Genomic DNA, 12,964 nt, shown 5'->3' on the forward strand with positions numbered 1-12,964 from the left:
CCTTGGCTCTGTTTATTCTTGGGCCTATGGATTTGACCACACCAGCTTTAACCTTACCCACCCTCGCTGGCCACCCTTCTTTGGGTTGGTTGGCCCTAACCCTCCCGTTGACAAAACCCTCAAAGCGGCTTAACTCGATGAGAGTGGAGACCCCTAAATTACCAACAAGCTTTAATGAAGCCCCCAGTAAGCTCAGGACCATCCAAAGTCCTCAGGATCTTCTCTGGCCTCACAGAACCCTGAGGTCACTGCTGAGGTGTTGCTGCTGCCATAGTCCAGAATCAAGCTCAGCAGAACTGGAGGTGCAGACCGTACGTGTGGCAGGGCCTCGCATCTTGTTGGAGGAACTGTCCTTAAGAAAATTTCCCAAGATAATAATTTTCCCACCTCCGAACTTTGTTTGTTAGTGTTTTCCACTTGCTTAGGTTTATCCTTTCAAGCCCTTTGCTAATTAAATCACTCAAAAGTATAAACTGGTAGGAATAGACACTGTCAATGGATTGCAGACTAAACTCTCTCCTGTTATTGATGATAAACCATTTCAGAGAAGACCAGGCTGAGTCCAAGGGGTTCAGGTAGTTATAATGGGAAGGCAGGCAGAGCAGTTTATGGCCGTAGGACCTGGCCACCTCTGGGCAGCACACTATGCTTGTTAAATTAATGACTGCTGGGCTGCTGGGCTGGACCTCTGCCTCTCTGTGTTCCGCGGGACTCCTCTCCTCCTGTGGCCCTCTCCCTTTGACCACAACAGCACACTTCCCATAGTTCTTCTTCACCACCTCACAGAACTCGAGGAAGAGGTTGCTTTCTTGTTTGATACAGAGTTCATCTCTGAGGAACAACCGATATTTCCAAGGCAGCCATCCTTGGCTACCACCGGCATGCACGATACACCACGTTGGAGTTTGCACGAAATATCCATTACTAAGGTCCTCTCCAGTTACCAGGCTTTCTGGGATATCAGTTTCCCCAAGATATATGGTCTGAAATCCATCATACTGCAGTGTCCTCAGGGTTTTTAGATATTGGAGGCATTGCCTCCTCCTGACGCTATCAAATTGACCTCTGATAATGATGCTTTTTAGAAGAGGGTTCATGAGGTGAGGCATTGTGGGGCCTCAAGTGCTTGACATGTTGCTCTCTCTCTGGGGACTGGCAAGGGTGACATGATGACCTCATAAAGGGCTTCCTCATAGCCACACCAGCCCCATAGCTACACTTCAGATTCAAAGCATCATGGGACACAGACTTGGAACCATTTCTGTCTGGGCTATGTGTTATGGGAATGGAAAATGCTGACCTCGGAAAATGCTGACCTCAGAAAATGCCACTTCAACGTCACTTCTGTACTAGGTCTGGGACAGAGACTGGCAATCTTTTCACAGTGATGAACCACGTTTCCTCCATCCATTTGGTTCTTTAGGATAGAAACACTCATTTACATTCCTTTGTCCATTCCAGAAATATTTACTGAGCACCTACTATGAACTAGTCACAAGCACTGGGTAACAGTCGTGACATGTCCAGTGAGCCTGGGCTTTGGGGGTGTAGGTCTGTGTCTGTGAGGTTTGTGCCAGCTGCCTGCCCACTTGCACAATCAAGAGTGGGTCTTGTTGGTTTGTTTGTTTTGTAGGGGTAGCAGAAGGAGGCTATAACAAAGAGCAAAAGAGTCTCAGTCTGCACACCTATCTTCCATGGGGGCTGCCAGTTCTTGAGGTCAACTAATGCCATATATGGAGAGCATTTTTAATTTTATATATTCAGGGCAAAATGACAGTTCGCTTTGATCTTTAGCAACCTCTTCAATTTCCTTTGTGTTTTCTTATCACTTTAATCCAAGACATTTTATAAATGTGCATAAGGAGCTCCTTCTGGTGAAGATGTGCTTGCCAGGGGGATGGATGGGGTGTCCCCCTTCTCCTCCACCAGGGTTTTCTTGGGACCAAAGTTCAGGCAACCCCCGACGGGGTGCCCATGGCATCCTGGGAGTTAGCATGGAGCCTGTGGCCTCCACGCAGCCACTTCCAGAGGCCAGAAGTCGGCAGTTGACGCCTGGTCATTTTCTCTTAGGAGTTTTCCTTCAGTTAGTGGAAACCACTTTTCAGACCAAATTTGATGTGTATGTCAAAGGCCTGGAACAGAGTGTGGTTGCTCCGATTGAGGGGGCGATGGTGGTCCCAGCATCCTCTGCTCCGCTCCCTGGGTCTCCCCCTCCACCCCACGGGAACTCGTGGCCTGGAATGCAGAGTCAAAGAAACGCTGTGAGGACCAGGAATGAAATCCAAGGCGAGGCCCCGGATGTGGGAGATGCTTCGGAAGCCCAGGAGGACGAGTAGGAAGCACTGTCATTCATGTGGTGCCAACACGCACACACACACATGGTCTTTTATTTTTACACAGAAACAACAGAATAATAAGCAAATATCAATTAAAAATGCCACCGTGGAGTGGAGGGAGAGAAAGGGAGTGAGGAAAGACAGAACTTGAGGCTTCTCGGAAGGTCTCTTGTTTTATGGTTTTAACTTTGGAAAAGAAACACATCTTATACTTACGAAAGAAAATCAAAAGGAAAAATAAAATGATCTCTACAGATAAAAAGAAGACAAACATCAACTAAGCTGTTTATCATGTCAGTGACAAAATCACAGCATACATTTACTCTAAGTGACTCTGTAAGTGTTTTTATTTTACATTCTCTGGTGGCACATATGTTGAGGACAAAGAAAAACACGTGAAATCTTACAGTGTAATCATCAATCTTACCATTAGTAACAATACTGGTGTTATTATTTTGAAACTTACATCCATGTTTAAGGTCCATAAAATTTTTTCAGATAAATAAGTTTATAGTGTTGTTAGTACTCCGAGATTTGCAGCCTAAAAAAAATTCAAATAGGAAGGAATTGAAGATAGTAGTATGAATTCATGGTTAATTTTTCTTTTTGAAAAATACACATTTCCTACCTCTCCCTGCTGAAAAGACCTAACAGCAAAAACAACCCAGTAACAGTGTCTGCTTCTACCCGTATCTCCTGGTCTCTAAATATCATTTCCTAGGAATCAGGGCTCCTTTGATTATAGGTCTAGGGAGGGAAATTGTACAGGAGGAAGTGATGCATCTTGCTCAGCCTGAAGGCACAGAGGCTGTGATCATTAATTTTTCACTGAGAGGCAAAATGACTGAGAAAAACAACTTAAAGGAAGAAAGACTTATTTTGGCTCAGAGATTCCGTTCCATGGTTGGCGAGCTCCAGGCTTGGGCCTGAGGTGAGGCAGAACATCATGGCGATAGGGCGTAGAAAAAAGTTGCTAAGTTCATTCCACCTCAGAAACAGACAGAGGAGAAAGGACTGGGGACAAGATATAGTCCCCAAGGACCTACTCCCTCTAACGAGTTTCCACCTCCTCCAGTTTCTGCCACTTCCCAATAATCCATCTAGCTCTGAATCCTCAATGGATTAATCCGCTGATGAGGCCAGAGCCCTCATGACCCAATAATTTCCCCGAATTCCCCAAATCCCCACCTCTGGACATTGCTGCTCTGGGGACCAAGTCTTCGTTCAACACACAAGCCTGTGGGAGACATTCCAGAACCAAACATAACAGAAGCCATCAAAGATACCAGGTCCTGTCAAAAGGATCCAGGTGTCAATGAAAAGGATGGCCAAGGATGTCAGAATGTGAACATCAATAAACAACAACTGCAGTAGACTCAAGTGCAACGATCCTGTAAAAATATGTGGGTTCATAATGATACAAAACTGAAACAACAGAACCATACAAATACTAAAAAAAATTAGTCACTATTGGGGGTGCCTTTGAAGGGCACATTGCAGTATTCTGCCAGTTAAGAAGCAGAAGCATTTGTCTTGCCTTCCTTTTGAGGATCTTTTTCAGAGTGGGAAATGCCAGGATGGAAGGTCCAAGCAGATGTCAGGCCCAGGTGGTGGTGTGTGCCTGGCCTACTGGGCCGTGTCGTGAAGGAGAGGCACTCTGAGCACTGTAGTGAGCAGAGGCTCTGGTACCAGGTAAGTTCAGGGCCTAATCTCAGTCGCACTCCTCACCAACCGTGACTTCCCAGTCTGTATAATGGGGAGAACGCCTGCCTCCAAGTGCTGAGTTGGGGACTAAGGAAGTAGCATATACACTCTGCTTGCACAGGGCTTAATCAGTGGCTGCCATCCTTGTAGAGAGGGATTGGCTGGGTCGACAGACCCTCAGATCTGGCAGTGACGGCAGAGAAAAGGAAAAGTGATGGTGGAGAGGAGCAATAAGCAAGATAAAACTAAATGAAAGTAAGACATCACGAACTGACCAATGATGAAAGAAAATAAAATGTCCTCCTTAGGGTTAAAATGGAAGATGTTCCCTTCCCTCCATCATTCCTATTTCTCTATTTCGTCAACAAATCTTGTGTACCTACCTGCAGGTTCCAGGCTCTGCGTAAATTGTGGAGTGGCTGCAGTGTCCCCCGCAAGGACGCTGTCGTCTTATGGGAAAGAAGAATCAGGGGTCTCCACACAGGGGTGGGAGCCCGGGTGGCCATGGCTTTGCAGGAGGAAGTGGACGGGGTCGCAGCACAAGAGCCCAGGATGGGTGGCAGTGGGGAGCAGACAGCTTGTCAACTGAGGCGTGTCTTCACAGGTAGTGACCCCATATCTGGCACCAAAGTCTCCCCTTGAATAAAGTCTTCCTTACTGGGCTTTATAAAAAGTGCTGGGAAAATTTTTCTCTAGTGCTTTCCTAGACCCGGGAGAATGGGCAGCTGATGGTGGTTTCAGGGGGACTGTGGTCACCATCTTTGAAGGTTTCCCTGTTGAGTGGTGGACGGGCTGAACAGGGACACAGAGAAGTGACCACAAATCGGGGGAGGCAGGAGGGACCAGTGTCTGTGTGAGAATGGCATTTAGGGCGAGGGCACCGGGTCACTTTGTTTATGTGCTGTCTTCCTGTTTGCTAAGTGGTCTCTTCACAAGGGTACCTGAGGAGTGAGAGGGCTTCCTGGTGTTTCAGGTATCCTCACTGCTATGGCTTGGATCCAAAATGTCCCACGTTAAAGGGTTGGTCCCTAGCCTGTGGTGCTGTTAGGAGGTGGCAGAGCTTTAGGAAGTGGGGCTTAGTGGGAAGAGGCTAGACCACTGGGGCATGCCCTTGAAGGGGATATGAGGACCCTGCCCCATCTTCTCTCTCTTTTATTTCCCAGCCACCATGAGGTGAACAGCTTCCTGCACCACACTCCTGCCATGATGTTCTGTTCAGCCACAGGTCCAAAGCAACAGGACCAAACAACCATGGAATGGAAGCTCTGAAACAATAAGCCAAAATAAACCTTTCCTTCTTTTAAGTTGTTTACCTCAGGCAATTTGTTATAGTGATAGAAAGATGACTAACACAGCCAGTGTTCAAAATAAATACGTAAATGAAAAAACTGGAAGTTCATTAGGTTGAGACAGCTGCAGGACCTTGGATTCCTGTGTAAGCAAACCAAAGCTCAACTCAACAGAAATAGTAACACAAAACTTAAATGCAACCAATCCGAAACTATCACACTGACCTTCACTGAGGCCTTTCCACTTTAACCCATCAATGGCAGATACTCTGACTTGAGATTTTTTTTGACTGCGATTGTGTGAAAGCAATTTCTGTTCATCAGAAATTGTACTTTGAATCTGGTTTTGGCTCTTTCCCCAGGCTGGCAACATGGGGTAAGATACTCTTGATATTGGGCAACAGAAGTGAGCCGCAGCTCCCAGGCAGCCACAAGATCAAGAGGAGGAGTGCCCCGGACTCGACCGTGTGCTGTGTTGTTTGGCACATGATGTTTGGCAGGTCAGGTGACCAAATGCATTGACTGGACTTCCGGTATTTTTGGTTCACAGTGGATTTATCAGGGTACAAACCCATCCTCAGCTGGACATCTCTGCCTTGCCTCCCTGAACACCTCTGGAAGTTTCCCCTCCAGCCCCCTCAGTGGGGTGCTGATGGGATGGTAGCCTAGGGCTGCCCAATCCATGGGTTCTGAATGCTCAGATAAACGCATTACCTTTTTACTATGCCCAGGTTTATCGCTGAACATCTGGAGGGCTGCCGAGGGGTGGGGGTTAGAGGGGAAAGGGGATCGATTACCTGTCAGAATTGAAATTTAAAGAAAAAGTCTTCACTACCTTTGAAGTTACCAGCACAGTGCATCAGCCCTGGAGATCATTTCCGGTCGGATAGCTTCCCTGCTCCAGAGAACTGCTGTTGGAATGTGTTCTGTGTTTATTCATTTTTTGCTTGGATATACAAGTGTATATATACATCCACAAACAGAAGTTTGATTTAGAAAAAAAAAAAACCTAAACATGTATCATAGTCCATATGCCTCTCTGTAAGTTGCTTTTATAAGTCTAAGGATCCCTCGTGGACATTTTCCCACGTCAAGACTGAAAAAGTCTTATTTTAAAAATCGTTTGATTGTATTGCATCGCATGGACGTGGCCCGAGTCTCCTATTCTGTGGCTGTTTAGATGGTTTCAGGGTCTTCGCTGTTTCAAACAATGCCGGGATGAATATCTTCTCCTACCTATGCGAGTGGATGTGCAGATGCACAGACAAGGATGACCCGGAATGAGAGGCCAGCAGCCACATCTGAGCTAAACGTTCCCCTCGAAAACGCTGGTGCCAATTGGATATAGAATGCACACACTCAGACGCCTCGGGGGTCATTTTAGAGCAGGCACAGAGGTCCTGGGTTTGGAGGACACCATCCTGAGGAAGACTCAGGAGATCCTGGAAGCTGTAGACCGAGCTTCCCTCAGACACTCAGGTGGACTCTGAGGAGCACCTGTCAGGCCTTAGCCTGGGACAGCAGGTGGCACACAGTGGGGGAAGGTCGCGGCATGTAAGGGGATGGCCGAGAGGGCTCTGCAGGGACTCCTCCAGCGCCCCACCCTCATCCACCCAGCGAGAGGCCGGGCTGGAGTCTGGGCAGGAATTGCTCTTGCACAGGAACCGAAGTAGCTGCTCTGGGCTCAAGCAAAGCATGGCGAGATGATGGCCAGGTCCACTCAGAACCTCCTGCATCTGCCATTGCTGCCATCCCCCTGCAGCCTCCTTGAGCCAAATGTCCAGCCTCTCTGACTGTCCTCCTCCACCGGAGGCCTCCCCCTCCCCTTCCCTTGTTGCCAAGTCCCTCTTCAGGGCTTCCCCTCTTCTGAGGTTCTGGGAGAGAGCAGAGCCTGGGGAGGCGGGGACTGCATGGGGGGAACGTGTGCGCGCGTGTCCGAGTGTGCATCCTGTGTAGTGTGCACGTGCGTGTGTGGACTGGAGACACCTGGGCCTGCTGGTGTGCACCCAGTTCCAGATGTGCTCCTGCTTTCTCACCTTCTGAGCAGCCGTGAGAAACGGGCACGCTGCCAGTGCGGGGTGACAGCACTGCCCCCAGCAGCCCTTGGGCCCTCTTCCCACCCGGAAGCTGCTGGAATCATTAGTCAGGGTAAGCACCCGGTTCTCCTCAACCTCCTTGTCTGGCTCCGGCGAAATGCCTCTGGCTCATCCTGGGCCCTCCCTGGGACAGAACATGGCAGCCACAGGCTTCTTCAGGGCCCCACCTGGAACAGTGGGCCCAGCGGGCACTTGGAGACGTGGTGTGGGGTTTTACCGGATGACTGACGCCAGGGCCCAAGGTGAGAATCCTCATGTTCTGTGGTGAGCTCGAGGTCTCCACAGGCTTCCAGCGGTTTCTAAGGGAAGCCAAGTCGAGAACCCCCACCATCTAGCTGTTTGCACTGCTAACCGAGCCCATGGAGGTTGGTGCTGAACCCTGAGTCACACAGATGAGGAAGTGAGGCTCCTGGGACCCTCGACTCTAGTAAGCCAGAGTCTAGCAGATCCATTATCAAGGAATGGAGAGAGGGGTTGGCCTGTCACACCCCGTTCAGTTATTCACCAAGGCAGGCACTAGGCTCAGGGTGATGCCTCAGCCCCCCTTCTGTGTGAGGGTCTGGAGGAACTTCCTGTCCCAGACACTCCCAGGAAGTGACACAGCTGAGACACACATTGATCTTCTGACCCAAGTCAGCACTGAGCTTCAGGCTACCCCATGATCTAGAATAAGAGCCTTTCTTCCCACTCCTCACCTTGAAGGAAAAAAAGAAAAGTGTCTTTTGGACAAAGACTTAACGGAAACATCACAGAGCTTTGGAGTCTGATGGATTTAGCTTTGAACCACTGGCTGGCTGTGTGGTGATATGCAAGTTTCTTAGCTTCTCTGAGCCTCAATCCCCTAATTCATGGGGTTTATAAAAGGAACACCAGATTGGGTACATGCGAACGCACTTGGCACTTGGTAGCATTCATGACATTGGTTTTCTTCTCTTCCTACTGCACCTTTGGTGGGCATATGCCCCTCTCCCAGCTTCCATTTCTCCCACTCCCCTTTCTAACAGTACCCGAGTCTGGCTGGGGTGCTCATCTGTCTCCCTCCTGCTGAGGCTTAGGCCAAGCAGCACATTCCACTCCCCTGCCCATAACTGGGTTCCGAGCGTGCTGTCACCTCTGCGCCCAGGTATGTCTCGTGATTCTTGCTTGGCCTGGGCACGCAGGCTCGAGGGTGACCGGGCATACATTCCTGCATTTCCTTCATGATGACATCCTTCATCTTTCATGTAAAAATCATCAACACTGTTCAGACACGTCAACCCAGGGACTCAAGCTGGGACTCCACTTTGTTTTCTGCTATTCAACTTCCTAACGCGCTCCCCGCAGTGTTTGAAGGGGGGCGGGGGCGGGATAAGGCGCCCTGCCGGCTTGGAACGGCAGTGTCCTGCTGGTTCATGTACTGAGAAAGACACACAGGACAGTGCCTGTCTGGGCCGTGGAGCAGCTTAGGGAAGAAGACATGTGACGACTGGGGTTTTAAACAGCCCCGGAGGACAGCTCAGCATGACCCTGACAAATAATAATTAAACTAATGAAACTCTCCAACGAACTTCAGGGTTTGCATGCACGTGGAAGAAGCCATGTCACTAAAAGGATGTGGCTTGGGCTGGAGAGAGAGCTCAGTGGAAGAGCACTTGCCTAACAGGCATGAGGCCTTGGGTTCAATTCTCAGAACCCCCAAAGGGGGGCAATGATTGCAACCCTTATGGATGGCCCAACATCATCTGGCTGGTGGATTTTACTCCATTAAATTTTCCAGTGTGTCTAACTGCATTGCTAAGTTGATGGTGAACAACCTCTTTCTCTGCTGTCCTAAGGTTTATGGATCATCTTTGCTTTTACCAACCTGCCCTGTCGTGGTGCCTTGACACTGTCCTCTCCAGGGGACCATGTTTCTCTGTGTTCCTGACCCCAGCACAGGGTCTGAGTCTTTTCAGGCTTGTAAGAAGCATCTGATCAGTCACACAATGTCAAGACAAGAACATTTCCCCAATTCCATGTAACGTACCATCCTAGAACGTCACTTTAATAGGGCTATTCCCAGAAAGGAGGACAGATTGCCACGCAGGCTCACCCCGCACCACTACAAGCCCAGAGGAGGGCTCTAATACCTCACCGATGGCACACACCCGTACGGACTCACCTGCAGGAGTCTGGTGAGACAGAACCCTCCTGCGAGAGTGAAGTGCAGCCAGGCGCCGTGGCTCACGCCTGTAATCTCAGCTCAGGAGGCTGAGGCAGGAGGATTGCGAGTTCAAGGCCAGCCTCAGCAAAGGCAAGGCACTAAGCAACTCAGCGAGACCCTGTCTCTAAATAAAATACAGAATAGGGCTGGGGATGTGGCTCAGTGGCCAAGTGCCCATGAGTTCAATCCCTGGTACCACCACCACACCCCTCCAACAAAAAGAGTGAAGTGCAAGTCCGGGGTGGAGCTCAGGTAGAGGCACTTGCCTGGCATGTGCCAGGCCCGGGGTTGGATCCCCACACTGCAATTCATCAATAAAAAAAAAAAAAAAAAAATAGCAAAGTGAAGCCAAACACCTTTATTACTCAGGCAGCAAGAAGGGACAGCCTCAGGAAGGGGACCTAGGACGGGGGCAGTCTTGTCTGTGCATGGCCCACACGGCAGCCCAGCTGTCGGTTCCAAAGCACACTTCATCTGGCATCACGCCTGGTGGTCACGGAACTCGCTGGGCTACAGTGTTGTGGGAGTCTTGCTCTGGCGGGGCTGGGATAGAGGGACCGGGTTTCAGTTACCTCCCACAAACACCCACCTCTACCCGTCCTGTCCCCATTCTAAAAAGAGTTGGTTAAATCTCCTCTGGGTGTCAATTTTTACAGCCTCCCCAGGATTTTCTTACTTCCTGAGAGTTTCACTTCGGCTAAACTGAGCTGGCTTAGCCTGGATTAAGGAAGGCATTTCTGTCTCTGGTACATCAAATCTGCCTGCTGCTGCTATTTCAGCCATATCTGTCTGCACACATCATTGCATCTGTCTGCTGATTTCCAATCCCTCCAGGAATTTATTCCATGAGACACACAACATCGTAGAAGATCAGGGCTGAGGGCTGTGGTGTCATTTCTCTAGGCTGTGCTGAAGTGGACCCTCTAAATTCTTTTTAATCCTTTTCCAAAATGTGCTAATTGCATCACACCAGAGAATCAAATCATCATGCAATTGATCTGGCTAGAATGTCGTGTAGAATAGATGGGGACACTCCAGTAAACGCTATTTGGTTTTGCACAAGTCCTGCTACTATCAGCAGCAGACCCCAGAGGAAGTCATTCTGTGTTGATTTTAAATGATCTCCATTTCAGAGGAAGCCTTTATCTGACCTGATCCCCTAAATCTTTGGAGACACTTAATGTAGGGACAAAGAGAGATCAGGTGTTGGGAATGGTGGGGATCAGAGCGCTCTGCTTCCGCTTCCACAGGGATAGTGGCGCCCAGGTCTCTCCCACTCTCTGAACTGAACATGGTGCTGTGGCCCTCAGACCTCGCTGGTTCACCTGGGGAGCTCGAGTTCATCAAGTCAGTGACTAACTGCCCTGACTCTCAGTGTTTTTCAGATTTAAGGAGTTTTGCACAAAATGTCCACAACATAGTCATACCTTGCATGACAACGTTTCTATCAGCAATAGACCACACACACGACGGTGGTCCTGTAAGATTAAATGGAGCTGGAAAAGTCTTACCGGCCAGGGATGTCGTAGCCTTGGAACATCACATCACCACCTGCTCACAGTGATGCCAGCATAAACAACCTCGTGTGGTCCCCGGTGTGTAAAAATACAACCATACAATTATTACGTACAGCATGTGATACTTGATACTGATGACAAATGATGACGTGACAGGTTTATTTACTGTACTATGCTTTTGCTGCTATTTTGGAGTATGTTCTCTCTACTTATGAGAAATAGCCTCATCCGTCTCCTGCTCGCTTGTCTCCTGATGGTATGGAGTGGGGACATGGAGTGACAGACCTGCACACCTAGATTTAAGTGAACACACTCTGTGATGCTCCAGCAATGACGAAGTCACCTAATCGTGCATACAGAAGATGTCCCTGTCATTAAGTGACGCAACTGTACCTGAAGTAGCTTCCTACCAGTACCAGTTAAAATGGAGCCTATGCAGACCAAGTTCCCATCCAAGAGCCCATGTCCAATGCAGACTCAGACCAGCTCCCCAGAAAGTGGGTAAATTTGGATGGAGCAGCAGTGACATGTCCTGGGAAAATGTCCTTGGACGTCAAGTGACTGTACTGGGTGCCAGCAGGAAGATGGCGGCTCTTGCCCAAAAATGTTGTAGCCCGTTTCTAACTGCAGATCTACCATGACAGTCCTTCCTTGGGGCTTCCAAGGAAGTTTATTGACAAGTGTCAGGGGCCAAGTCTCACTGAGTACTATCTGAGAGGTCAAGCAACTAGAAATCTAACGAATGATCATTTAACAGAAATAAGAAGTATGAAAAATCTATCTTTTCCTCACAAATACAAAACTGTCTAGAAATACAAAAATCTTGGTGAAAGAAATGATTCCACCTCCCACATACCACATCACACATCTTCTCTTTCCAGATTCTTCCCAAGGCCCACTTCCTTTAGGAAACTGTATTCAAAGGTATCGTTTTGGATATTTTTGGTGGTGAAGAACAAAAGACCCTACCTCTAATAAGCTCTCAAAAGGAATGTGTTAGCTCGCAGACCGAAGAATTCCAGGGGTGAACTGCGGCTTTGAGCACAGTTGTCCAGAGCCCTGGTCTCTGCAATTTTCAGTCTGGTCTCCTCTCTACATTACTTTTGGCCCTGAGGTTGGCTTTCCTTATAGAAAAATGGAAGCAACTATCCCAGGTTTGGATCTGCATTTAACCCAGTGAAGAGCAAGGGAAGGATTCTGCGTTCTAGAGTCCCCATTAAGTTCCTCCTGGCCGTGCTCCTGGGTCAGCACACTTAGGTCTGTGTGTCCACCCTGGACCCAGTGAGCGAGTCTGAGAGATGGAACGCGGGGACTGGATTGACCTGGGTCTCTCACTCCGACACTTGAACTGGGGGTGGCTGCGGCTTTCCTAGAGGCCTGAGCAAATGAAGAGCGAGTGGCTGAGGAAGGGGAAGGTGCACGCCCGGAGGCACCAGCAAGCAGGACTGCCAATCATCTCACCAGTGGTCGGGATCCCCTTATGTTCCAGCCACCCGCTCCCACCTGAGCATTCTGCGTGCTCCTCGCTGTGGTGACATTGTCTTGGTCTGTCTTTGGGTCTTCTGTCCTGCCCTGTGGTGTCTCAAACACACGCATACAGCGCAGTCTTGGTGACTGTCAACCAACTAACACTTTCCAACCCATGGAATGAGAGTGATGATGATGATGAAAAGCAAGTGAAAGGAAGAGAAGTACTCAAAGGTATAACTCACCCCAAAAGCAAAAGCTCGAGTTTAATTTTCACCTTTATGAGATTATAGGAATAATTGCAGACCACAGTCTGCAAATAAAACACACACACACACACACACACACACACATATATATATGTATATATGTA

At 48.8% G+C, this 12,964-nt stretch overlaps 1 protein-coding gene across 1 annotated transcript; it reads right to left on the reverse strand.

Moving 5' to 3' along the window:
* Window positions 1–141: 141 nt before the first annotated feature.
* Window positions 142–1,749, reverse strand: C9H21orf140 (chromosome 9 C21orf140 homolog). The gene has a single exon (XM_047564625.1). It carries the CDS (start codon window positions 1,107–1,109, stop codon window positions 354–356), a length of 756 nt encoding a protein of 251 aa, XP_047420581.1. The 5' UTR covers window positions 1,110–1,749; the 3' UTR covers window positions 142–353.
* Between the last annotated feature and the right edge of the window lie 11,215 nt (window positions 1,750–12,964).

Source organism: Sciurus carolinensis, chromosome 9 (assembly GCF_902686445.1).
Source record: "Sciurus carolinensis chromosome 9, mSciCar1.2, whole genome shotgun sequence".
NCBI lineage: Eukaryota > Metazoa > Chordata > Mammalia > Rodentia > Sciuridae > Sciurus > Sciurus carolinensis.

Bases quoted from the DNA above. Each gene is read 5' to 3' on its own strand.
- C9H21orf140 (XM_047564625.1), bottom strand. From the start codon at position 1,109: ATGCCTCACCTCATGAACCCTCTTCTAAAAAGCATCATTATCAGAGGT.